At 47.3% G+C, this 25150-nt stretch overlaps 1 protein-coding gene across 2 annotated transcripts in view; it reads right to left on the bottom strand.

Moving 5' to 3' along the window:
- RPTOR (regulatory associated protein of MTOR complex 1) overlaps positions 1–25150 on the bottom strand; it is a 171744-nt gene that overhangs the window by 34301 nt on the left and 112293 nt on the right. For both annotated transcript variants that reach the window (XM_072112476.1, XM_072112477.1), the window contains exons 5-7: positions 23247–23393; positions 16148–16323; positions 7191–7250 (exon numbers count right to left, since the gene is read on the bottom strand). In XM_072112476.1, coding sequence (XP_071968577.1) covers positions 7191–7250; positions 16148–16323; positions 23247–23393 — 383 coding nt within the window. The remainder of the gene's footprint in view (positions 1–7190; positions 7251–16147; positions 16324–23246; positions 23394–25150) is intronic.

The raw sequence follows: 25150 nt of genomic DNA, 5'->3' as shown, positions 1-25150 counted from the left end.
ACCGGGGACCTATGGGGACAAGAGTGCAAAGAGAAAGCAACAAAGCAAACTTCAAAGACAGAGATGATGTCAGCAAAGACAGATAAAAGCACAACAGCAAAGAGTAAAAGAGAGCGCTCTCCACACAGCGTGCACTCTAAACAGCTAGAAATCAATGAGAAATCTCAACAAAGAGGGGTCTTGTAAGATGGAGATAAATGACCCAGATTCGGAGGAACCTCTATGATATGCAGGAGCTTCTGTGGTCACAACTTAACCCCATGACGGGCGCCAAGTAATCCGTCTATTACTACGGCCACAAATTATTTGTGACCATCCCCTTTAAATTTCACCAATGCTACCAGGGAAATGTGTGAACTGTCCTATAAAAGTGATTACTCGTAAAACCCGCGTAGGCCGCAAAGTCTTGTAAAAGAGGTTGTCGGAACGCAGCGGGTTTCTGCGAGTGGAGCGATGAGCGCTGCCTCTTATCCCTGACATTGATAATAGACCGTAATATAATATAATGATCTCATTTCAGGTCATAAATATTCAAAACATTCATTGAATAAAAGTCATTGCGAGGAGTTAATTAACTCGGGAATGACGAAGAGCAGCGACCGCGAGAGACGAACCGAAGATTGCGAGGGACCGTGAGGGTGGGGGGTGCAAAGGGATTGGACTATATACCACGGGGAGGATGAGGGTCCTCAGATCTGGGCATTGTAATCACGTATTCTCAATGGACAATCTTAAAGGAGGTTTCGGGATACGACTGTTGGCGCCTCTGCGAATGCCGAGTGTGTTGAGGATGTGCCGTTACACGGAGATCAGAGCATGTGACTGCGGTACAGCCAATAGACTTCTCACAGACCCCCCTCCTCTCTCCATAGACTTCCATGTAATCCAACACCTAGCAAGATGGAATTAAGCAAAATTTCCATTGTAATCTGTGGCGATTCGGGCCCTTAGTAAATGACCCCCAATACGTCAGCCATGCTCTGTCCTGTCCACAGCCCCTCCACATATACTCAGAGTAAAAGCTGCAGCAGGTGTGCGGCTGTTTTTGTATATATAGAAAGATTTTTTAACGTATTGCTACTCCTTTGAGCAGTTGTCGTGTGGATTACGCCATCACTCTCCTCGCCATACGAATGCTATATTGATCAGAACGGGAGTCTTGTAAGCAAGAAGACCTCTTCAGAATCAGAAAGGCAATAAGCCACACGCGGCTCCGCATTCTCCGCTAACACAATATCTTCATGCCCCCGGATCTTGGATCAATATTTCCCACTCCTTTCCCCCCCCACTCATGCTCCCGGAGCCAAGCAGGAGGGTTCAAAGGTCCAATGACACCATATAAGTGTGAGTCACACCACCCCCGCTTCATCCTATAGTGATCATCATATGTGACTTCACTTCGCGCCCTTCACCCTTCACTACGTGCCCAACTACAGTAGCAGTGGGGAAAGTTGATCAATGGGTAAGGGCCGCGCAGGCCACCTCTGGCTTTCAGATCAATTTTCAGTCCCATAAGGAACCGCCTACCCACACCAAAGAATATATACAGTACCGTCATACGTATGGTCATGTCACGTCTCAAGGACACCTTGGGAGACCCTTGAAGATTGTCCTTACCTTGTCATTCATAGCAAGATGCACACGCAACGTTCATTCTATAAAGTGAGTTTCCAGGTGCCCTGTGGGAGTAGTAGTACTAAGTAATGGTTCTTACAGGAATATCTGACCCCGTTGTGTTGGACGAAGTTTCACAGGTGACTACCTGCTCCCCCCCCCCCCCCCACATACACATTATCCATATCGAGGCACAAGGACAGTCAAGTTGTAAAAGGCAAAAATAAATAACTATTTTCAGCTATTAACAGCGAATTGTTTGTCGACAAAGGGCCTAAACCTCAAGTCAAAGGGGTCTTTCCAGAGAACACAATTGAGGCTGCTGAGCTCCCACGTAAAATCTGTCCTAGGCCCCTAATTTATTGTTTATCAATTTTCTCATATAGGCTCCTAAAGTTCTTAGATTGCAATTGCTCCCGAGTCTATGCACCACCTCACCAAGGTGATCCCCGGAGAGATTCCCACTCCTCCACAGGCGTCCTGTTTCGAGGGGCATTCTGCCCACACATCCTGACATTTTTGAGTTGCCCTTAGCTTAGGTGTGTCCATCTTCACTGGCCTCATGCCCAATTTAGCCACTTAACACAAGTGAGCTTCAAAAGAACTGGCTGACCACTTGCTCCTCACACATCCCACCCCACGTAGGTCCTGCGGTACCTACAAAATCTATGCTATGGCTCATCCATACAATTTTGCACAGTGGGGAACCCCAAATTTATCAGTGCCCATTATCTTACCACAGCCTACTCTTGTACTCTTGGGCACACCCAACAAGTACGGTAGCGCTGAAGACTGCAGCAACCAATCTATTACCACCGATACCAGCCCCTTACATTGTGTGCCCACAAGTCCAGGAGGGCACTTTTACTAACCAGTTATGGAACGACCCATCTAATGTCACCTACAAAGAGACCCAAGAGTCCCTATTAAATGCCCACTACAAGCAACGCCAGCGTGGTATTAACTCTAGCCTTTCTTACCAGCTCCGGCATCAATAGCCTCTGGGCAAAGTTTTGCTGTGGGGAAGCCTACAGCTATAAACATTGGATTTATAGGTCATCGCATTTCTGTCATTGCTGGATCGCTGACATTCAGAGGTCTACAATCTTTTGATGGAAACTTGTTCACTTGCTAAGAAACTTATAGGGAACGTGTCACTGGGTTCGGGCACCTAAAACGTGCCCTTATACTCCTAAACCAAACCTGTTCATCTAAGCCCCAGTTGTATGTTTGAGCTTCAGGTTAACTTCTCTATTGGTGGCGGCTAGACTGGAAAGTTACAATGAAAGAAGTGGCCCCACATAGGCAACCGGGAAGTACAGGTAGATATTAACTCCCACCAATGACCAATTAATCCTCTATCCAGAGGGTAGATCCTTACTGATGTCTTTTGTCCCTGGCACGCACAAATTTTTCTAAACTTCTGCTATTATACAGGTGGTTACACCTGCTGACGCTCAAAGGAATTCGAATAGCAGCATCAAATTCCTTTGAAATTAGTAAGGGTTTACTTATTTTTGTTCCAGAGTAGAGCCCAATTTTTAAGTTCTTCGAATGATGTTTTTGAATTGTTGTGATATATATAAATGCATAAAATAAAAAAAAAATTAAAAAATGTCTTATCGATTTATAGCTGAAAATCCAAGGTCGCTCTCTTACAATCTGTATTACCTTACTGTGTTTTGCCATGGAAAAGGGGGCAGTAGAATAGTGTAAGCTAATCCTATTTGCAATGGTGCAAGTAAGTGCCACCATTTATTAGAAAAATATTTGTCCTTCTAAGGGTTGTCGAAAACCAGCTGCCGCCTTACCAGACGTTATAAAGTACATTATAAACCAAAGGACGATAAAGAGCACGGGATTAAGCTCCACCCACTGAATAGATTCTATTATGTGCTCTACAACAAAGCATCATGGGAGTAATATTAAGAGTTCTTAGAAAATATGATAAAAATAACTTCACCATTTCTATAAGAAACGGAGTCGCACTTTAAAATTCTTGGTTGTCGTCTTCTGATTTCGTGGTTGGGAATTTACGGGTAAATTTCATCCCTTTTCCCCGTGCCCATACGCTGACACACGTCTACTGAAGAGATGAACAATGCCGCTAATGTATGCGTAATTAGTTCAAATATAAAATAAGTAGATTCTAGCAACGGGGGGTCACAGCTCGGGGGGAACATGATGCAGATATTTCTCTCATTATATCTGAAATGCGGCAATAAATTCACCATCTCCACCTGGTAATCTACATACGTGGGTTGGGGAAGGGGGGGGGTTAGACTTAAATGTAATTGTTACCACAATATGAGGCCAGTCCTATAACAGATGTGATTTATGCACAAATACAAGATTTTTTTTTTCTTAAAGGGGATATATCACACGTGCACAATGCCAAAATACTGTTATTTAAAGGGAATTTTTCCGCTCCGGGTCACATGATTACTAAGTATGATCCTTGTAGGTGAAGGGGTCCTGTATCATAAACATGTCTTTATAAAGAAAAACTTTGTCCAGATTGCAGGGAAGTCAATACTTTTATTAGTATGCAAATGATTGGTGCGGTGCACCCTGGGTATTGGCCATGCGATGCGACTCCAATGGCACAGTGGTAATCTGATCTTCTCTGTGGACGGCTTGGGGCGGCTCAATTAGACCATGGGATGTCACAGGTAATGTACAAGGAATTGACGATCCATGGTAACGGGAGGTCAGATCGAAGCAGGTCCCATGACCAGCAGTAATTTTGGCCAAGCAGTTAGTACCAAAGATCGCCAGACCGTATCATCGTAGCAGGCGGATGTTTCACATAGGAACCTTTCCTAGAACCACGACAGATCCGCTCCTTCCAATAACAACCAATAATCTCCTATGGGAAGTGGATGGTTTCTCTGGGCTTCATGACAATACCTTTAAAGATACTTAAAGTAATTAAAGGGGATTTACGGTAAAGTCCATCAATGGGTCATTATGGGGTCTGTACCCTAGAGAGGGAATAACAGGAGATCGAAGCGGAAGTAGAGGTTGCCGGGGTCCCGATGCCTATTCCTTGTATAGCTTGGTGGAATAGGCCCCATCCCAGTAGCCGCATACAAGGACAGACAACGAGGCGGCCACATTCTAATTGCTTAGCTTTTAGCTACGGGTTAAGCACCTATAGATCCCACATCAACACTAATGGTAATGATCCACCTCCCTTGATGACACGTAAAACTGCCAACGTGGCTAATATATGTCCTCAAGCCTCGTCTCAGACTCATGTAGCCGCACTCCGCCGCAGCCAAGCAATTAAGAGTAGGGGGAATAAAACAAACCAATATTAGTTGAGGTTGTTGAAGCCAAACAAGCCGTTCTCCACGCTCTTCCCTCATTGACATAATGTCGTTATTGGAAAAAGAAAAAAAAAAAGAAAAAAAATTTACATTGCTGAGTCCGGGTTTTCTCAAATTCCCCAAATAATCAGGAGGTAGAACAAAGCCTGAAGCTGCAGAATGGCAGCGGAGATCAGAAGCCACTGCGGCAGCAGCTCCGAGACTGATCCGCGCCGCGACTTAAGGAGATTTCTTTTGATTAAGGGAATTTGTTAAGGGTTAGAGGTGCATCGTGTAATATTTCTGCTTAAAGGGACATGTAGCCCTACTTATAAATCAGCAGATGTCTTATCCTTCACTGTACTTTAAGAAAAACATTACCATCAGAACTATAGGGCGATACAGTAGACCCATGAAGGTTCCAGATGACATGGGCCTTCTTATTTAGATACGAGTCCTCCTTGGAGAAGCTCAAAAGGTATGGTCAAATATGGTGGACCATGTGTGACCAATGAACGTTCACTCTGTTTAGAGTCCATCAACTTTAGGATCCGCATGGTTAGATATATTTGTAGCTTTAAAGAGGCTTACAAGGTGATAGATGTATCATCACTAGGGGGGTCCAAATGGTTGTGATCACTGAACAATCCTTGAAATGTTCCATTTGAATGGATACAACGTAAAAATACTGAGATACTTCTACAGGACATGCTGGGAGCAGGTGAAGGATTTCATGGTTGGGTACATGCACCAAGATATGATTGCATGATACACTTCAGGGGCCACCATCCTCTTGAAGTTTGAGAACTCCAGTCTTGTGGTAAAAAAAACCCCCTACATAATGGACTCTAAGCCACCAAATTATCAGGTTGGCTTCAGCCGGGTGATAGAGACCTATGACCTCCAAAAAATCTAAGTTGGATGACTACTTGAAAGTATCAAACCACTGGAATCCCAAATTTTTAAACTGGCATACGGATTCCACCAGTTTTATGAAAGAACTTACAACCTACGGGGACTTCTTCTCTGTCCAAAAAGGGAAACTTGAGACCTCTGTTCTCATCATGTGGTAGGACACTTTCCAGCACTGGTGTCAAGATGCAGCCGTAGACCTCACCATAAGATGTTGTGTGGTGTGGTTTCATTATTCGGCAAACACTACTGGTCTATTCCAAGGTAATAGAAGACTAAAGGGCCAAAAAATATTGAAGCAAACCTCAAAAACACCAACTAACTCCAAAATCCAGTATTCTTCAGTTAATTCAGAGCCAACCCATAGCAAAGGGCTGGAAAAGGTTAACATTTCGAGTCTCAACCTAATGCAGGAATGGAAGAGTTAGCAGATTTTGGATTACGGCCCTATCCGGACGATGAATAATTCCCTCCAAGCCCCTCTGTTCATGGACGTCTCTAATTAATCTGAACCTGCTCCGTCTCCCGAGGCCGACTCCTCTAAAACCAATTATCTTTTTCCAGGTCGCTCTCGGGGCTTTGGGCGATGAGAGATTCTCTTCTGAAGACAAGGTGAGCTTGTCCTGAGCACCGCCGACCACTTCCGAGCTGGGACTATACGCTCATATATTGTGAGCTGTCTGGGAGCCATGTCAGTGGATATGACAACACAGGGGGACCTAAGACGCTCTACAATGGATTACGAGGTGAAGAATTCCCATCTGTGTTCCTCAAGAACTTCATGACCAGCCTGTGCCAGGCCTTAAAGGGGTTGTACCAAGTCGAACAGTTATGTCTTATCCTGTGGCTGTAAATGTAGGATTTCAGGGGAATTGAACAGACTAGACGTCCTGTGACTGCAGAAGTGGGGGTGCAAAATGCACAAATATTCCTTGTTTTTTGTTACATTGCAAATAAAGAATTATTACTATTGTATTACATATTGGGGCCTCCATGAGTCATATAACAACATTAGCACCTTGCAATTACATTTCCATTTCCGGGAAGCCAATGTCTTACAGAGGGGACAACTGACATCTAAAAACCCTTAGATGCCTTGGTCCATAACAACTGTGGCATCTAAGGGGTTTAAACTCAGGTTTCTGGGATCAGAGGCTTCCGGAACACAATAGACTCTCTTTTAGATACCTAGAACCATAACAAATGGTGAAGTGAACAATCAAGTCAAAGGGGATCATGGACCCCATGACCCCGTTTCCTAAAGTCTCCCCAATTAGTATCAGCTGCATTCAATGACCTCACTCTTGTGCATAAAATTACTGAAAAATACTGGATGATGAAACCTTTACTTACTTCTCAATGAGGTCCAGAGTGACGCCAGGCACAAGTTTGACGCTTTTCTGCATACAAAACCTACAACGGAAGAGATAAAGTTAACGTTATACCAAATACAAGGAAATAAGTTATAACACAATGGGATTCTCTTTTGAAAGTTTGTGTAGAATGAGTGAAACATGTCTTGCACTTGTGCCAACGGTTTCATATACAGTGGCTGGAGGCCAAGTCATAGGACAGACAGTATTGTGCAGGCAGTCGGACCAGTCAGCGCAAGCGCAATACTATACAGGAGACTGTGATGAGAACAGACTTTATATTGTGCATGTAGTAAGATTGGCCCAGACAGTGCATGCACAATACTGTACAGAACACTGCGGCAAGAACAGACACAGTACCGTGCTTGTAGCGTGATTGGGCCCGTTAGCGCATGCGCAATAGTATGGAGTACACTGCAGCAAGAACAGACACCGTCCTGTGCATGTAGTATGATTGGCCCAGTCAGAGCATGCACAATACTGTACATAATGCCACAAGCACAGACAGTACTGTGCATGTAGTATGCAGATCACTTCAGCAAGAAGAGACACAGTACTGTGCATGTAGCATGATTGGACCAGTCAGCGCAAGCGCAATAGTATACAGTACACTGCAGAAAGAAGAGACAATACTGTGCATGTAGTATGATTGGACCTTTCAGCGTATGCGCAATAGTATACAGTACACTGCAGCAAGAAGAGACACAGTACTGTGCATGTAGTATGATTGGACCAGTCAGCGCATGCGCAATAGTATGCAGAACACTGCAGCAAGAAGAGACACAGTACTGTGCATGTAGCATTATTGGACTTGTCCACTTGTCCACTGACTGACGCGCCTTGTTGTGTTGTAGCGCGAGGGAGCCGGATAATATCCATATAATATCCAACAAGCAGCCGGGTATAAATATTAATTTCATGCATTTGTCCTATAATCCTGGCACTAAATATCACATCCCCTCAGATTATCTGTTCTTTGGGAAAGGATTAGCAGCGTGTTACTCATTATGCGGGGACCCACCGCGGCCACCGCCGCTCTATACCATGTGATCACGTGCCTAATTGGGATGACGAGTGTAATAACGCCAGATTAATTGTTTAACACGGGGATCGACTCCACGTGATTTGATCACTCCAGATGTAAATGTAAATTCTGCTTTATTTAATGAGGGAAGGGGGGGGACCCCACATGATTTTCAGGAATTAAAATACATAAGGAACGTACAGAACAAATAGTAAAAGAAAACCGGTAAGAAAACCTATTAAATATCAAGCCCGGCCACCTTACCACGTATGGTGCTGTGGTTGTGTGAATGCTGTAGTCTCTTCAAATAGCTGATCAAATGAATAAAATACAAGCTGCAGCCCCTCCCTTCTAATCCTCATAAACTAGATGCCAGCTGCAGCCCCTCCCTCCTAATCCTCATAAACTAGATGCAAGCTGCAGCCCCTCCCTCCTAATCCTCATAAACTAGATGCAAGCTGCAGCCCCTCCCTCCTAATCCTCATAAACTAGATGCAAGCTGCAGCCCCTCCCTCCTAATCCTCATAAACTAGCTGCAAGCTGCAGCCCCTCCCTCCTAACCCTCATAAACTAGCTGCAAGCTGCAGCCCCTCCCTTCTAATCCTAATAAACTAGATACAAGCTGCAGCCCCTCCCTTCTAATTCTAATAAACTAGCTGCAAGATGCAGCCCCTCCCTTCTAATCCTAATAAACTAGCTGCAAGCTGCAGCCCCTCCCTTCTAATCCTAATAAACTAGATGCAAGCTGCAGCCCCTCCCTTCTAATCCTAATAAACTAGCAGCAAGCTGCAGCCCCTCCCTCCTAATCCTAATAAACTAGCTGCAAGCTGCAGCCCCTCCCTCCTAATCCTAATAAACTAGATGCAAGCTGCAGCCCCTCCCTCCTAATCCTCATAAACTAGATGCAAGCTGCAGCCCCTCCCTCCTAATCCTCATAAACTAGATGCAAGATGCAGCCCCTCCCTTCTAATCCTAATAAACTAGATGCAAGCTGCAGCCCCTCCCTTCTAATCCTAATAAACTAGCTGCAAGCAGCAGCCCCTCCCTTCTAATCCTAATAAACTAGATACAAGCTGCAGCCCCTCCCTTCTAATTCTAATAAACTAGCTGCAAGATGCAGCCCCTCCCTTCTAATCCTAATAAACTAGCTGCAAGATGCAGCCCCTCCCTTCTAATCCTAATAAACTAGCTGCAAGCGGCAGCCCCTCCCTTCTAATCCTAATAAACTAGCTGCAAGCTGCAGCCCCTCCCTCCTAATCCTAATAAACTAGATGCAAGCTGCAGCCCCTCCCTCCTAATCCTAATAAACTAGATGCAAGCTGCAGCCCCTCCCTCCTAATCCTCATAAACTAGATGCAAGCTGCAGCCCCTCCCTTCTAATCCTAATAAACTAGATGCAAGCTGCAGCCCCTCCCTTCTAATCCTAATAAACAAGCTGCAGCCCCTCCCTTCTAATCCTAATAAACTAGATACAAGCTGCAGTCCCTCCCTTCTAATCCTAATAAACTAGCTGCAAGATGCAACCCCTCCCTTCTAATCCTAATAAACTAGCTGCAAGATGCAGCCCCTCCCTTCTAATCCTAATAAACTAGCTGCAAGATGCAGCCCCTCCCTTCTAATCCTAATAAACTAGATACAAGCTGCAGCCCCTCCCTTCTAATCCTAATAAACTAGATGCAAGCTGCAGCCCCTCCCTCCTAATACTCATAAACTAGATGCAAGCTGCAGCCTCTCCCTCCTAATCCTCATAAACTAGATGCAAGCTGCAGCCCCTCCCTCCTAATCCTCATAAACTAGATGCAAGCTGCAGCCCCTCCCTTCTAATCCTAATAAACTAGCTGCAAGCTGCAGCCCCTCCCTTCTAATCCTAATAAACTAGATACAAGCTACAGCCCCTCCCTTCTAATCCTAATAAACTAGCTGCAAGCTGCAGCCCCTCCCTTCTAATCCTCATAAACTAGCTGCAAGATGCAGCCCCTCCCTTCTAATCCTCATAAACTGGATACAAGCTGCAGCCCCTCCCTTCTAATCCTAATAAACTAGATGCAAGCTGCAGCCCCTCCCTTCTAATCCTAATAAACTAGCTGCAAGATGCAGCCCCTCCCTTCTAATCCTAAGAAACTAGATACAAGCTGCAGCCCCTCTCCTCTAATCCTAATAAACTAGATGCAATCTGGAGCCCCTCTTTGCCCATTTTAGTGAATTACACACAACCTGCCACAGCATCCCCTCCACTCCCTCTCCCATTCTAATGAATTAGATACAAGCTGCAGCTGCATCCCCTCCTTGCCCTAAGAAATTACAGAAGCTACAACAGCATGCCCTCTACCTCCTCTTACGCTATAGATACAATCTGCATCTACATCCCCTCCTCTCTACTCCTATTAGATACAAGCTGCAGCTGCATCCCCTCCTCTCTACTTCTATTAGATACAAGCTGCAGCTGCATCCCTTCCTCTCCCCTTTTAATGAATTGGATACAAGCTGCAGCTGCACCCCCCTCGTTGCTGCTTCTAATGAATCACATATAAGCTGCCATAATATCCCCTCTCCTATCCTCTTCTAATGAAGTAGACACAAGCTGCGGCTGCGTTCTTGGTCCGTTTTAAAACGGACTGAAAACACGTGCGTTTTTGTATGTTTACCATGCGTTTGGCTGGTTTTAATCCATTTCACAGCTGCCTGCACTTCTAGAAATTAAGTTAACAGATTCAAACATGGTAAACATACAAAAACGCACGTGTTTTCAGTCTGTTCGAAAACGGTGCAAAACAGCACTGTGTGACAGCAACCCTACGAGATGCAGCTGCATTCCCTCCTCCCCCCTTGTAATGAACTACATACAAGCCTTCGTACACCCGGCTCTCAGGGGGTTATTCTGTGTGTTGGAAAGTCCCTTTAAAAGATCCCATTCACTCACAGCAAGCAGAGATGGGGAAGTGGTGATGAATAGAAAGCAGGGACTATATTATCAGGCTGTATTATGGACAGGAGGGGGCTGATCTCCGGCTCATTACCAGGCACTCGGAAGCACGCGCGCTCGGCACAGATTTTGATCAATGGATTCCTGGCAGGTTCTTCATACGGGTGACTAATACTCTGTATAGCAGAAATGTTATGGAGTGTGATGTACATGAGCCTCCATATAAATCAGCCCCCGAGGTGAGGCGAGATGTTTGCTTGAGCTGATGGATATTTGATTAAGGCTGCAGTGTATCTCCATTACTAGAGGGGGGGGGGGGACGGCACACAGGCGCATACGCCGCCACCTCGCCGCTCACACCGACAGCCAGCTTATTCTCCTTCCATGTGACGGGAGATTATTAACCCTTCAACCATAGGAGAGAAGATCTTTCATCACAAACCCGAAGTCATCTTCAGTCATGTTGTAGGAGGGTGGTGTCCGCCGTCACGGATCCTGCAGCCCCCCCATCTTCCAGGGCACGGACCCACCCTTAATAAATATTTCACTACATGAAGAATATGTCAGGTCTCTTTGTATGTAATGTGGAGTAGACATGGTGAGGATTTAAAGACGACCTCTAACCTCCTTTCATCCCCTTTAATAGGAGGAGCTTCCCTAGTTCCAGCCCCCATCGTTCCTGAGCAATCAGTGCAGGTAAATTTAGTATCAACTAAGCTATTTGGGCTCTCAATTGTCAGGTGGGTGGTGCCATGCTCTCGGGACTGCCCACTTGACATAAACGAGCCTACTTAGCATATTGGGTTCCAGAATTGACAGAAGCGACAACTCAGGACCGCTGGGAGCTACAGAATCCCGATTGTGCAGGACACCATAGAGAGGCGTCTAGAGATGTGGGGCAGGTAGGAGGGGACAGGTCACTTTAAATCAGATTCCACATTTTCCCTACGGAAATACAATGTAGTATTACAAATCCTGGGATAATACCCCCAGAGTAAACACCATGGGGGGGCAGAGTCCCTCCTGCTTCATCTTCTTGGTGCCCTGTACAGTAATGTGTAGTATTGTGCAGTCTCATCTCCTGCCCTGGTCCATCTCCTCCTCCCACCAGTCCTTGCTCTGATCATTCTCTCCTCCAGCATCTAGTCTCTACAGCCCTGCTCCCTATTGTCTGTCTCCCCTCCTCCCTATAGTCTCAACCCCCATCTCTAGCAACTACCTTGATTTATTCTGCGTCTCCTCCATCTTACACAATCTTCACCACCCCTGCTCTCTCCTCCTCCTCCTCTCTGCAGTCTCTCCAGCACCCCTGCTCTCTCCTCCTCCTCCTCTCTGCAGTCTCTCCTGCACCCCTGCTCCCTCCTCCTCCTCTCTGCAGTCTCTCCTGCACCCCTGCTCCCTCCTCCTCCTCTCTGCAGTCTCTCCTCCACCCCTGCTCTCTCCTCCTCCTCTCTGCCGTCTCTCCACCACCCCTGCTCTCTCCTCCTCCTCTCTGCAGTCTCTCCTGCACCCCAGCTCTCTCCTCCTCCTCTCTGCAGTCTCTCCTGCACCCCTGCTCTCTCCTCCTCCTCTCTGCAGTCTCTCCTGCACCCCAGCTCTCTCCTCCTCCTCTCTGCCGTCTCTCCTCCACCCCAGCTCTCTCCTCCTCCTCTCTGCCGTCTCTCCACCACCCCTGCTCTCTCCTCCTCCTCTGCCGTCTCTCCACCACCCCTGCTCTCTCCTCCTCCTCTCTGCCGTCTCTCCTGCACCCCTGCTCTCTCCTCCTCCTCTCTGCAGTCTCTCCTGCACCCCTGCTCTCTCCTCCTCCTCTCTGCCGTCTCTCCACCACCCCTGCTCTCTCCTCCTCTCTACAGTCTCTCCAGCACCCCTGCTCCCTCCTCCTCCTCTCTGCCGTCTCTCCACCACCCCTGCTCTCTCCTCCTCCTCTCTGCCGTCTCTCCACCACCCCTGCTCTCCTCCTCCTCTCTGCCGTCTCTCCACCACCCCTGCTCTCTCCTCCTCTCTGCAGTCTCTCCAGCAGCCATGCTCTCTCCTCCTCCTCTCTGCAGTCTCTCCACCACCCCTGCTCTCTCCTCCTCTCTGCAGTCTCTCCAGCAGCCATGCTCTCTCCTCCTCCTCTCTGCAGTCTCTCCACCGTCCCTGCCATCTCCACCTCCCTGCAGTCTCTCCACCACCCCTGCTTTCTCCCCCCTAAGCAGTCTCTCCACCAACACTGCTCTCTCCTGCCTGCAGTCTCTCCACCGCCCCTGCCATCTCCACCTCCCTGCAGTCCGTCCACCACCCCTGCTCTCTCCTCCTCTGCAGTCTCTCCACCACCCCTGCTCTCTCCTCCTCTGCAGTCTCTCCACCACCCCTGCTCTCTCCTCCTCTGCAGTCTCTCCACCACCCCTGCTCTCTCCTCCTCTGCAGTCTCTCCACCACCCCTGCTCTCTCCTCCTCTGCAGTCTCTCCACCACCCCTGCTCTCTCCTCCTCTGCAGTCTCTCCACCACCCCTGCTCTCTCCTCCTCTGCAGTCTCTCCACCACCCCTGCTCTCTCCTCCTCTGCAGTCTCTCCACCACCCCTGCTCTCTCCTCCTCTGCAGTCTCTCCACCACCCCTGCTCTCTCCTCCTCTGCAGTCTCTCCACCACCCCTGCTCTCTCCTCCTCTGCAGTCTCTCCACCACCCCTGCTCTCTCCTCCTCTGCAGTCTCTCCACCACCCCTGCTCTCTCCTCCTCTGCAGTCTCTCCACCACCCCTGCTCTCTCCTCCTCTGCAGTCTCTCCACCACCCCTGCTCTCTCCTCCTCTGCAGTCTCTCCACCACCCCTGCTCTCTCCTCCTCTGCAGTCTCTCCACCCCCCCTGCTCTCTCCTCCTCCTCTGCAGTCTCTCCACCACCCCTGCTCTCTCCTCCTCTGCAGTCTCTCCACCACCCCTGCTCTCTCCTCCTCCTCTGCAGTCTCTCCACCACCCCTCTCCTGCTCTCTGCAGTCTCTCTACTGCTCTTGTGTGATGCCCCTCTATAAGCCAGCACAAACAGCTTCTGCATACAATTTAATACTTTGTTTTTAATGAGTAGTGCCCCATAGCAGACCTGATTCAATGACAATATAACAATCCCTTATGATGTTATAATCTGATGGGTGGTGCCAAATTAAAAACTTATTAGTGATCAATCTACTGCGCTGGTGACAAAGCTTTCCCAGACCGGAACAGGTTAATATATAATAGACTGAGGGTATAATATTACCAGTAGGAATGATATAATGGTTCAGGCGGTAATATTATTAGATCTGTATGACGGATTCTATAGGACGCCATCATGCAGTATTGTGAATCCTTGCGCAGCTGGGAATCATTTGGCGCCGTTTATACGGGTTTGTTCCTCTTCATCCCTTTAAGGCAGTGAAGGCTTTGGACCCCGGGTGTTAACGCTGCCTCAGGATATATTAAGAGCCTGCAGCTGGAAACATAAAAGAGCTTCCTCCACATTGTGCCGGAGACGCTACATAATAGAGATGATGCGGAGGACCACGCCGGGCCGCTGAGGTGCACTGACGATCCACGGAGCTGGCGGCGCTGGATGCTGAACGCACGGATGACGTGCTGCAGACTAATTGATCACTGTCAGATACGAGCGCCTCCACCGCAGATGTTCATTATCATGCAAATTAACTGATAACACAAATGAATTATCCGGCGATCTACAGTACAAAGTTCTGCATCATCTACCGGGCCGAAAAGGCTAGCGGCCCGCAAAATTACTAGAGGAACGATCAAAGTGGACCGCCTGCCAGGGCTGTAATTACTCCGAGTCTCCATCACTACAACCTTCACAATCCGGTGATAATGTCATGTCCCTTAAAGTGGAAGAAAGTAAACTTGTCAAACTTTTGTTCACAGAATTAGGGGCAGCCGAGGATAGTAGCCACTAGAGCTATTAAAGGGAAGTGGCTTTGATTATTGGGACCCCCAACATGCAAAGGTAACTTTAATGTACGTTTATTATAGGTAACTAAAGATAATACAAGTCCGGCATGAGAGGTGGACCACCAATGGAGGTGGATGTAACCAGTGAAGAGAGGACACAAATTTGGCTTGTACAGGAAGCAAGGAAGGTCCAGGTTGTTGGATTGGTTTACCAGGTGTATATGTAGATGTTCTTGACTTGCCGTCCTATATATCTCCTACAACATCAGTAGTTAGAGGAGAACTCGCACCCTACAGTAACCCTATGGACGTAAAGTCCAAGGTGCTGATGATCGGGACAGGTGCTAGTTGCCTACAGGGCCATGGAGTCAAACGTCCAACTACACCTCCGACTCCTTAATTGCCCTAACTCAGACATCAAGGCCACCAAAATGGCCACGACTCCCACTCCACAGGTATAGTCGGACACCGACTCGGACTCCAGTAGCTGACGTGCTGCAGGACTGATAAGTGAACGGAGGAATGATAAGGGAAGGTCTTGGTTGTCCATCTTTGGCCGTTCAGATAGTAAGTAGAAAACAACTGGCTGCAAGTGGGGGCTCCCCTTGTCTCTTCAAGGTTAAAAGGATTGTACCAACCTTTATTGTTATATCCCATCCAAAGGAGAGCGACTGCCAATCTGATTTGATGTGGGTCCAAATGCAGGTACCATCCATCGATCACGAAAAAAGGATTCCTTATCGCAGCAGTTAATGGAGCGGCGGGTCGAGCATGCTCAGTGCTTTCTATTTGCCGTGTGTGCAGATATCCATGCACTTTGCTTGGCAACTTATGGAGAACTGGAAAGAGCGGTGGGGCAGCATACAAACCACCTACACTCTGAATATGGGTTGTAACGGTACACAACTCCTTTGTGGAAAACGGACAATACGGAAATGCAGAAATTTCCAAGCTTACACAAACCTTTTGAACTGTTGGATCCTCCTAGAGATAATATTTTCCAAGGCAAAGAGTAACTTTTAAATTGATCGAACTTATGGACGAGGGTTCTGGACAGAAAAGGAATTCATCATACTCACCAGCGTAGTGCTATTTTGATGGGTGTAGTGAGGCAGGAGGTGAACAGATCAGCGGGAAGGTCGGGGTTCATAGGTAACAGCTCCTCGGCATCGCAGGCAGCAAGCTGGATGCAATTCTTCATAGAAGGTGGCAAGGGCATCTGTGCCAGAGGGTGACTGGGGTTAATGGCAGCAACCTGCAAAGGAGACAGTCAATTATTGCTCAGTTATCACGATTCGGAGCCCTACGGGGCGCACTGTGAGTAGCAACTGTATAAAGAGGCACATGCAAGTTTGGTGCATACTAGAAACATAGGATGAATTTATGAATCAGAAGGATGGTATAAGGCTAGTAGAAATCCTACCCACTGCCTCCAGGACAGATCCTAGATGCTTACATGGCTGTTGAGTGGCTAAGCCAAACTACGGACGCCAACTTCGCCAAATCGGTCATTGACCCCACAGCCCTGTTTTGCTGGTCACTCTAGAAGTTCTAATAGGAGTATAAACTGATGACATAAGCTCAACAACTGATAAGCTTGGCCTCTGGACTGACCATTTGGTGTAAACAGGGTTAAATAGCTGCTTGGTTGGGTAGGTCACAACCTATCACCAATGAGATATTGATAGCCTATAGATGGTAAATACCTAGACAACTCCTTGGCTACTTCCGCACCGGCCTTTGAGCTGTATGAGCTTCTACCATCTGGAAACTACTTACCAAAGCCGCTGCAGTGGTGGAGCCCTTAGAGTAACAGAAATTAGTGGAATTGGGCTTCCTTTGTCCTCAAAAACAGGTTTTGGAAATACGCTAATTAAGTGCTAATAGAGCACTACCATAGCCCTTGTGAGCTCTGGGTGCTATGGCTAGAAATGACCCCTGGAACGCTACAGCGGCGACTTCTCGCGCGTCCGTGAAAATATATGCCGAATCCATTGGCCAGTACCTCTTGTCGCGTCACCACCGCGTATACCGTGGACGTCTCCTTGCGGGTTTGCAAAGGCAGCGTCTCTCTCCTGTGCCGACAGATGTAATATATATGGCAGATAAGTAGGTGTTGCTGCGGGGTGGGCGTGTTATAGCCCATTTCCCCTGGTAACACTTGCACTTAATGTACATATTTGCCTGTTTTTGAGGACAAATGAAGCCCTAATTCACTAAAGAAGCCTCCCGCTGCCCTTAAGAATCGACCACTGGAGCTACTGGTAGAGATGGAGTTACCCAATTCTCTGCATCACAAAGTTTAATTCTGTGGATAGAGGATTAAACTTTGTACTGAAAAAGTACATGGGGTGCAACTTGGAAGCATTAAAAATTTTGAATTTATTCCTTGGCAAAAAAAAACACATACGATCAACAATAAAGATCTGATTTTTTAAATCTTTTTAAAAAGTGTATTAAAAAAAAAATCAGGATGTCCCGCTAGGTCAAAAATAGGAAGAGTATTAAATGAGAAATCTCTATTTATCACCTTCAGTGCCATGCGCCCCCAGACAGCAATATGTGGCAGGATATTAGTACACCGAAACATTATCGGTTTCTCTCCGAGCCGAGAGAACTTCCCAGCTCTGTACATTTCATTCAGCCTGTCGCCCTTCACAGCGCAGCAATAACACACCATGAGTGGGGGGTCCTGTGGGAGCGCGAGGAGGAACAAGTCAATCCAGCCGAGAGCCATGGAACATATTAATAGGTTAGGATGATAGGGAAAAGCAGGACGGAGACGAGCAGAGGAGGAAGCTGATGGATCGGGGACGGAGAATTACACCGCACACCAAATGGATTTGTGACTTCCCCTTACAAATCTTGTTACGGAAAAATTGGATACGTGGGGGGTGATGGACATCTTGTGACAGGTAAATAAGAAAAATACACATTACTAGCACCACAGCAGGAAATATCCCAGACTATTAGTTACAAATTGGCGCAGTCTCCGGCTTAAGAAGCCATTAATAATAATTAAAAGCTCAATGGACAAAAGTCTTGGTCATACTTTATATTTTCATACAAGTTAAGATCATCCTGCAATCTGGTGGTTAGCAAGTCCTCTGAGATATCCAAACTTCCAAATTCTTCTAAATGTTTTCATATGAACCAACAAAGGGAAATGGGAGTGAAAAAGAACAAGGGTTTGGAGCCAAAATAAAATGGGGCCGCATGGGTACAGAGCTCTAAATAGAGATTGGCGGAAGGAGGCCATAAAAAAAGAGATAATGGCTGTAAGACGAAAATAACAAAAATAAGAGTGGAGTAAGGAGGCCAAAAAAACCCCCAAATAATGGGGCCAAAAAAAGAGCATAACCTCAGGCTCAGAAAGGGAGCGCGGCGCTAGGAGGCCCGGAAAGGGAGCGCGGCGCTAGGAGGCCCGGAAAGGGAGCGCGGCGCTAGGAGGCCCGGAAAGGGAGCGCGGCGCTAGGAGGCCCGGAAAGGGAGCGCGGCGCTAGGAGGCCCGGAAAGGGAGCGCGGCGCTAGGAGGCCCGGAAAGGGAGCGCGGCGCTAGGTGGCCCGGAAAGGGAGCGCGGCGCTATGAGGCCCAGAAAGAGAGCGCGACGCCAGGAGGCCCAGAAAGAGAGCGCGACGCCAGGAGGCCCAGAAAGAGAGCGCGACGCCAGGAGGCCCAGAAAGAGAGCGCGACGCCAGGAGGCCCAGAAAGAGAGCGCGACGCCAGGAGGCCCAGAAAGAGAGCGCGACGCCAGGAGGCCCAGAAAGAGCGCGACGCCAGGAGGTCCAGAAAGAGAGCGCGACGCCAGGAGGTCCAGAAAGAGAGCGCGACGCCAGGAGGTCCAGAAAGAGAGCGCGACGCCAGGAGGTCCAGAAAGAGAGCGCGACGCCAGGAGGTCCAGAAAGAGAGCGCGAGGCCAGGAGGCCCAGAAAGAGAGCGCGAGGCCAGGAGGCCCAGAAAGAGAGCGCGAGGCCAGGAGGCCCAGAAAGAGAGCGCGAGGCCAGGAGGCCCAGAAAGAGAGCGCGAGGCCAGGAGGCCCAGAAAGAGAGCGCGAGGCCAGGAGGCCCAGAAAGAGAGCACGAGGTCAGGAGACCCAGAAAGAGAGCGCGACGCCAGGAGGCCCAGAAAGAGAGCGCGACGCCAGGAGGCCCAGAAAGAGAGCGCGACGCCAGGAGGCCCAGAAAGAGAGCGCGACGCCAGGAGGCCCAGAAAGAGAGCGCGACGCCAGGAGGCCCAGAAAGAGAGCGCGACGCCAGGAGGCCCAGAAAGAGAGCGCGGCACTAGGAGGCCAGGAAAGAGAGCACCTCCGATGTGACTTGCTTTAGGTGTCCTTGTAAGGCCAGATCTATTATAGATGTCCTGCTGCCCCGAGACAATCACCAGCGCCAATATTACAATGTAACACATGACTCATTACTGAATAATTCCCACCACATGAATATTGCATTTCTGAGTATAGAAGGTAATACATCACATAGATGGTTCACATAAGGTGAGCCCCATAAAACCTCATCGGATGAGCTGGATTTATCCTTACAAATCCAATTTATTCCGACTTCTCTGCAATTTCCTATAAAGAATTTCCTACTACACTTCAGTGACGTCCAAAGTAGAGCGAGAGAGGTTCAAACGGCAGAGTAGTGTGACAGCCCAACATATCACATTAGTGAGCGCCGTTCCCTGGTGACTCCCCCCGCGCGTCAATGCACTCTAACGGAGGCCGTCATGGAGAGAGCGTTGTGCTGGGCAAAATCTTTACGACAACGAGCACCTACAGCGATATTCCACATACACCTTTGTTTAGGGTTGGCGAAATTTTTGACTGAAAACTAAAATCTATTTCCAAACACAGATTTTAATACGGATCCACAATGTTTGCAGCCTTTTCGATCTCAATTATACCCAAACTCCTAGAGCCTTGAACCACTGTATCAATGAAGATGGTACAAATCCAAGGGAGGCCCAAAACTCTTCCACCAAAAGTGACCGAGAACGTCTCTAAAAACTCCATTTCCTGGTGTACACTCAAGGTTGAAACATTTTGGAGGAATGATTTGCATCGTAAAAATTCCAGACTAAATGGGTTAATGCTTTATTTTTAATCAATTTATAAAAATCATAGCGACGGCACAAAACAGAAATCTAAATCCAATCAAAGTCCTAAATCCAAATTTTTTTAGGTACACTTGATTATAGGGCGATCCGGAATGTCCGGCATCAACGGTCGTGGGCTAAAGTAAGTACACAGCCCATTCTACGGCTGGCCACGCCCCCTTGGCGTGTAGGCGGCGTATAGGTCCAAATAATTGCAATTACAGGCGGTCCACAAGGAACTGATTATATAAGGGATTGTACACCAGTACAAGTACTGATAAATATCCCAAATAGTTTGTAAATGTGCTTGACAGGAGGGTTGGTCCAGATTTCTTACAGGGCTAAACCCAAATCTTCAGTCTCCTTTAGGCAGATGCATTGAGGAGCAGGATGCTGAGGCGACTGCGCATGTGCAGGAGCTGTGTGGCTGGTGAGAGGAGGCGGTCAGGACGCCTGGAAGGTGGTGTGCATAATTAAATGGATTGGCCACTCTTTAAAATAAGTTGCCCATGTGCCTTCACTGCATGAATAATCCCTGAAATTTTCATCAAGTTATTCAGCTGTCCTGCTATGTACTTTAGTGCTGTCTGCAAACTCTCCGTGGGTCTTTGTTTACATGTCTGAGCTCTGATGAACAGGAGGAACTGCAGCAGGAGAGTTATAACTCAGCCTTTTCTCTCCCCCATCTGCTCCTCCTGAGGCTGACTGTGAGAGAAAGGGGCACACTGGGTGACGCCATTTGGTTGGGCTGTAAACAGGAAGTTGAGGAGCTGAAAGTCTGAATCTCTAAAAGGAGGCAAAGATACAGCTACAAAAACATACAGAGACACGTCTACTGGAAGAGATTTAATAAAATCTGTCTTTTGACAGGCAACGGAGACTGGATGGGCTCTGCCGATAGCCGGAGGAGTTCTGGGGTGGGGTTAATTTGCAAAACTTTTTTGGGTGGAAACGAGGGCATGAGAAACTGACCTGACCAGCATATAAGTGTGCATGGCCTGCAACACCCGATTCTGGTGGTAGATTTCCTTCAATTACATAGGTTGCATCAATAAGGTAGCTGGCCACAGCTGCCTAAAACTTTTGCACGGTACATACACGTCCTCTGCTGGTCAAGAACATGGTGAACGACTCTTCATTATCTCTTGATAACCAAAATAAAGAACTTATTTATTTTTACCCAATTTCTCTATTGCTCACATGCATTTTCCGAAAACTGCAGAGCTTTAGCCGACCCTGCGCTGCTCCGCAGCTTTCCATCGAATCATTGACGCGAGAGCGACACAGAGTCATCTACAGCTGCTGGTTTCTTTTCCTCCGTTGCATAAAAATCTCCTAATGAACGTTGCTCTGTGAAGCCATCCATCAGGTTATTACTCGTAAGCAGCTCACGGGCATACAGTAAATCATCAGATGCCGAAAAGCCGAGCGAGAAATCGAAAAATAACAGAGAGAGGGGCGGCAAAGCACATAAGGGTAATGGTACACACCCTTAGGGATGCAGGATGTAGCCCTCCAACTACAACTCCCAGCATGCCCCAGCTTCATGGTTATACATCACACTAACCGGCAAGTGCAGGTGCCTCTCCGGCTCGGATTCCTGTGCTCTCCCACACCGGGAATTTTTCGCCAGCTGTCTCATAATTTCACTGACCTTATTAATATCCTCCTCTGAAATTAGAGGTTTGTTTTGAAAGTGAGTGAGATTACAATCATTTGGATGCTTTGGGTGCCAATTATCGCCCCGGCGTAAGCGCTGAATGCAATTTAGGGCTTTGGAAACGCTGCTCTTAGCAGCTGAGAAATAAATGAGCTGTCCTCCAAAGTCTCCCAGCTCGTAATTAGAACTCGCCCGGCAAAACGCCGCTCGCTGCTCCATGCATATTTATGGGAGGAATCCGACGCGGTGCAGGAGGAGGGAAGAGCCAAGGCCGAGGCACAAAAGATGGGGAAGACTCCGAGGGGAACGTGTCAGAGCTGGTGGTCCGTGGGGAGTCATATGGTAATACTTACCTAGAGAAGAGTCGCATGTGGCACCACAATCTTACAAACGATGGCTTATACAGTGTCCCACATCACCCCGATAAATTCCCTTTACATACTCTCCTAAGCTTATAAAGAGAACCTGTCAGCAGGTCTAAATCAACTAAACTACCCCCCCTTTCAGGTCAGGGATTAAGACAACCTTTCTAGAATTCCCTAATTTGTGAGAAATCTCACCTGTTTACCCTATTAAAAAAATCTCCCCCAAAGTCAGGCAAATAGGACTCATCTCATTTTCACATGAGATGAGTCAAGTATAGTGGTTGTAGGAGTAGAGTCGCTGCAAAAGCATCCTACTTGGATACATTATTTTTGCGTTATATTAAAGATAACTGGATAACTGAACACAGTTAGAAAAGAAGTTTGAACTGGATCTTTATCCGCAGCTTGTATTTCCAACTACGTATTTAGCGGCCATACTCGCTAAAGAGAATTCCGGAGGGAGGGGTGAATAAGTGGGTTGAGAGAGACATTGGCGACTCTGAAAAAAAATCTGCTAATTCACCCCTCCATCAGGAATTCTCTTCAGCGAGTAACACACAGACAACTTGTCTCTGAACTCTGTCCTGATGGGGGGCGAGTTAGCACTGTCAATTAGGCATCAGACTAGCAGGAGCCCCCTGGATCATTATAGGAGCAGTAAATTGGTTCAGCAGCTCGAAAGAATAAGTCAAGTTCTGTTTTAGGTGCGACTTTTGAATTATAAAGAAAATACTTAACAGTTTCCATGACATTTAGGCTCAAAATCTCATCCTTGTCCACAAACCTGCCTATAGAGATCCATGTCATTACCGCCGGAGAAGCGGCTGAGGATTTGTGGCTTCCCGATTAGATTTTTGCTTAGCAATATAGAGTTAAATTGACTGTATACAACATCTGCTCGCAAAATTCTCAATGGAAGGTGGAGATGTCTTTAGATGAGCGTGGATATTGGAAGTAGCTAGAGACACCAGCTGCGAACCATAACAAGATGTAATGTATAAGCTGGGGGGGGGGGGGGGGGACGGGTGCTATACATAGTGGTTATTACACATCCTTACCTCCAGCTCCTGCTCCCTCTGCAGGGCAAACTGCTTGAAGGACTTGACGATGAGTCCGGCATTGGAGCAGTCGTACACGAATATGGAGGGGCTCCCCATCCACGTCTGTAGGTCATATATAGAGAGGGGGATGTACTGTGTGTAGTTCTGAAAACAAAAGAAAAGAAAAAAAAGTTATGAAAATAAGAAATTCCCCCCCAAAATTTTTTTGGGGCTGCACTCCATTGGTAAAGAACTGCAATACCAAACATGACCAGCACAAAATGTAAAGAGCTGTGCCCTTTTCTTATTACTGGGTCCCTTTAATCAGCCAATCGGTGAAGGAGGTCAAACCCAACCATTCTAAACAGGAAAATTATTTTTTGAAGACCACCAGGGGACCATTCTGGATGAGGAGGTGGTCTCAGGTACTACTATTTCGATGGTATACCTAGGGACCAGCTCAACTTTAGACAATCAGAGCCACTTTAAACATAGTTTCCCTGGGGAGAAAAAAAAAGAAAAATTGAGGAATAACTTGACTAACATCACGTTGCATATAGATGGGGATCCCAACATCTCTCGATAGGAACCCAAGAACCCATGCTGCTCTGAGCAGAGCGGTGGTTGAACATTCATGGCTCCTTCATACAGGTCCAAGAGACTTCCCAACAGATTCATAAGATATGAGTTTCCAAAATGAGAACATCCCTTTAACAGGAGTTATGGTAGATTAGTTTTGGCATTTATGGCACAGGAGGTAGGCCGACTCATATACAAAACTAGAGCACGCTCCTCTAGGTGCTCACTAGAGATCCAAGAGGACACGGTGACAAGGAGGGCAGAGAGCCTGATATAGTAGAGCCAGATGCATTTACTGTGGTGATACATAATGATAATTCTTTATCTATATGGCGCACACAGATTGCGCAGCGCTGCACAGAGCTTGTCAAATCGTCTCTGTCCCCATGTGGCTCACAATCTAAACAACCTACCAGTATGTTTATGGAGTGTGGGGGGAAACCGGAGGACCCAGAGGAAACCCAAGCAAACACAGACAGAACATACAAACTCTTTGCAGATGTTGACCTGGGTGGGATTTGAACCTAGGACCCCAGCGCTGCAAGGCAGAAGTGCTACCCACTCAGCCACCGTGCTGCCCTGACTATTGGATTTTAAAAATGTTGGGTTGTCATAAGAACCAGGATTTACAATAAATAATTACAGATGCCTTTACTAACTGTTACAGCTGTTTATTGTAGCCTAGGGCTAAAGTACAGTAAATTTCCAAAATCCAGAGATCCGTTTGTAACTAGGGGTTGCCTGTAAGTCAGGTCTTCTTAAGTAGGGGACCGCCAGTACTCCACTTCATCAGAAGCTCCAATATAAAAAAATTGCACCGAAAATTCCATCCAAGACTACGTTCTTGACCCGTTTATCCTACGGTTCTGCAACTTTGGAGCCCATTGACTATAATAAGGTCCATTCAGGTGACATTTTACTGCATGAAAAAGTCCTCTTTTTTTTTTAATGAAATCTCCGCCAGAACCTTTTAAGCAGTCCTCTGATACCGGTATTGCTGTCATGAGGAAGCATTAGAATAGGCCATGAACCTTCTCAACAAGCTCTCATCTTAAAAGCCTTGGGGGGGGGGGGGGGGCGAAACTTGGTGAAAATGCATGCGCAGAGACATTACATAACGTACAATCCCTGCCGTTACATCACCGGAGCTGAGGATCTGCAGAAAGCTCTTCCCTGACTGATGACAGTCAATACCATCGATGACAGGTGAAGGCTGGAGAACATCATCTAAGGAGCTTATGTAAGTAGTCATGGAAAGCCAAGGCGATCAATGCCGCATGATGAGTCAGGTGTCTGAGAAGTCTTAGTCCATAACGTGCAGAGCCCCCCTGACTGTGCTCCAT

The sequence above is a fragment of the Engystomops pustulosus genome, chromosome 6 (genome assembly GCF_040894005.1).
Source record: "Engystomops pustulosus chromosome 6, aEngPut4.maternal, whole genome shotgun sequence".
Classification (NCBI taxonomy): Eukaryota; Metazoa; Chordata; class Amphibia; order Anura; family Leptodactylidae; genus Engystomops; species Engystomops pustulosus.
The sequence above is the reverse complement of the archived record's forward strand: the minus strand, read 5'-3'. Positions and strand labels throughout refer to the sequence as shown.